The 1,852-nt window shown below is 44.9% G+C and overlaps 1 protein-coding gene across 1 annotated transcript; it reads left to right on the top strand.

Annotated features, from left to right (window-relative positions):
• Positions 1 to 1,279: 1,279 nt before the first annotated feature.
• Positions 1,280 to 1,719, top strand: PPTG_19268 (hypothetical protein; the record flags this gene model as incomplete). Its single annotated transcript, XM_008917649.1, has 1 exon — positions 1,280 to 1,719. One exon carries the CDS (start codon positions 1,280 to 1,282, stop codon positions 1,631 to 1,633), a length of 354 nt encoding a protein of 117 aa, XP_008915897.1. The 3' UTR covers positions 1,634 to 1,719.
• Between the last annotated feature and the right edge of the window lie 133 nt (positions 1,720 to 1,852).

A 1,852-nucleotide genomic window follows, 5' to 3' on the forward strand; every position in this document is an offset into this window, starting at 1 on the left:
AAACGAACCGCGAGAACTTAGCCTAGCTCGCTAAAAACATATCTCAAGAAAGTCTCGCAGCTCTACTGCCTTAGAATGTTCCGACACCACAAAATTCTTCTCTACTACATTTATACATATGAGTTTGTTCTCTTCTCATTCTCAGCTCGGCATTCCACATTAACTTCCACAGTGTTTGTTAGTCTCAAAATTCGTCCGAATTCCTGCCAGTGTGATGGCTCAACCTTTACTTTTTGCAGCAAAAACCGAACGAAAGTTTCTCTGCTGTGGGATTGCAGACAAATACCCCAACTACCAGACTTGGTAGGACGATCAATGATTCCCGAGGCGATCCATTTCCCACCGGTCAACAGGTAGAATCTGCCACATTAGCTAAAATTTGAAGTCCATAAGTCCTGCACCAGTTAAAACAACGAATGTGCTTGTGCGTCCTCTACATTCCGCATTTTCATCCCGGGATTTTGAGACTCCGTTGTGGACTTTTTTGTAAATTTCTGGCTCGGTCAATGTACTCACTAGCCACAGTGGTTTGCTCAAAGAAAAGCAATAAAATCAAGGTGATAGACTAGTATCACATCACTTACGTTGTTTGGGTATTTTATTCGTGATTCTGTAGTTATCGCCCGACTGCATTTGGGTCTCCTAGAGTCTAATGCCATAGAAATCGCTGGACAAATCCACATGACGATAACACAAAGCTGACAGCATGCGAGGTGTCACATAAATTTGAGAAAAAAGAGTTGACAGGCCTGGAGACATGAGTGCGTTCGTTTGCAGGTTGATGAGCAACATGATTAATAAAATAACAGTGATGTTGCTCATCGCTACTTGGAACGAAGTAAATATTAGGATATGCCAGCTCGTTCTTTTTTGAGAGCAACAGGTAAAACAGAAGGTGGATAAGTGAACTTATCCGGGAATTCAAGTGTTTTACCGTTCGACGGTAGTTTAGCGTAATCTATGATTGCGTAGATTCACTCTGTGCCCGTTTTCAAAACAAGGAAAAATAGCGTTGAGTCTATGCAACCAATCAAAGGCGATACTGCCAGTTTTACTGGAGCTTGTTAAAAAAAAATCGGAAACGCCGCGCAGTTTCACCATTGTGGCCCTATCCGACCTTCAACCACGCAACCAAAGATGCTAAAGATGATAAGGACGAAAGATGATAAGGACGAAAGATGATAAGGACGAAAGATGATAAGGACGCTCCAAGAGCACAGTCTGTTGCTTCAGTTAGTCATTGCACTTTTCTCCTCGGACTTGTCGCACCACTTCCAAGATGGCCCAAAACGATTCGCCACTCTCGACGAACGGCCGGACTTTACGTCGATGCTCACGGTCCGAACGCTCCCACATTCACCGTCTGGCTACCATTGTCGATGAACACACCAACCAGTCTGGAAACAACATCAGCCCGGCCGCTGTACCTTTGCTGAAGCGATCCAAGTCCGAACGCGTAATCCGCACCACCCAAGGCGTGAAGTTCGAAGACAAAGATCGTAAATACCAGACTCGACTGGATAACCTAAAGGTGATCGCCGCGGATCCGTGCAGCTCGAAAAGCAACGCTCTGATTGCTCAGAAGGCGCTCCGGTATCGCAACAAGATCAGGAACGTCGATGCGCGTCCATGAACTCGAAACACTGGTGTCCTATTGGATGCATGATAAATGTGTATATCGTACAATAAAACAACACGTTTTGAACCATGCCGGGCAGTGCTCGCAGGGTTCCTGTTATCTAATTCAGAGTATTTACTATGATTTCCTCCTCCCTCGTTCTTTTCTTCGTCTAGTTCGCTCTCTTTTTTTTGTTCGCTCTGTTGGAATCGCTTCGCTCTACATTCCTCCATA

Source organism: Phytophthora parasitica (genome assembly GCF_000247585.1).
Source record: "Phytophthora parasitica INRA-310 unplaced genomic scaffold supercont2.109, whole genome shotgun sequence".
Classification (NCBI taxonomy): domain Eukaryota; phylum Oomycota; class Peronosporomycetes; order Peronosporales; family Peronosporaceae; genus Phytophthora; species Phytophthora nicotianae.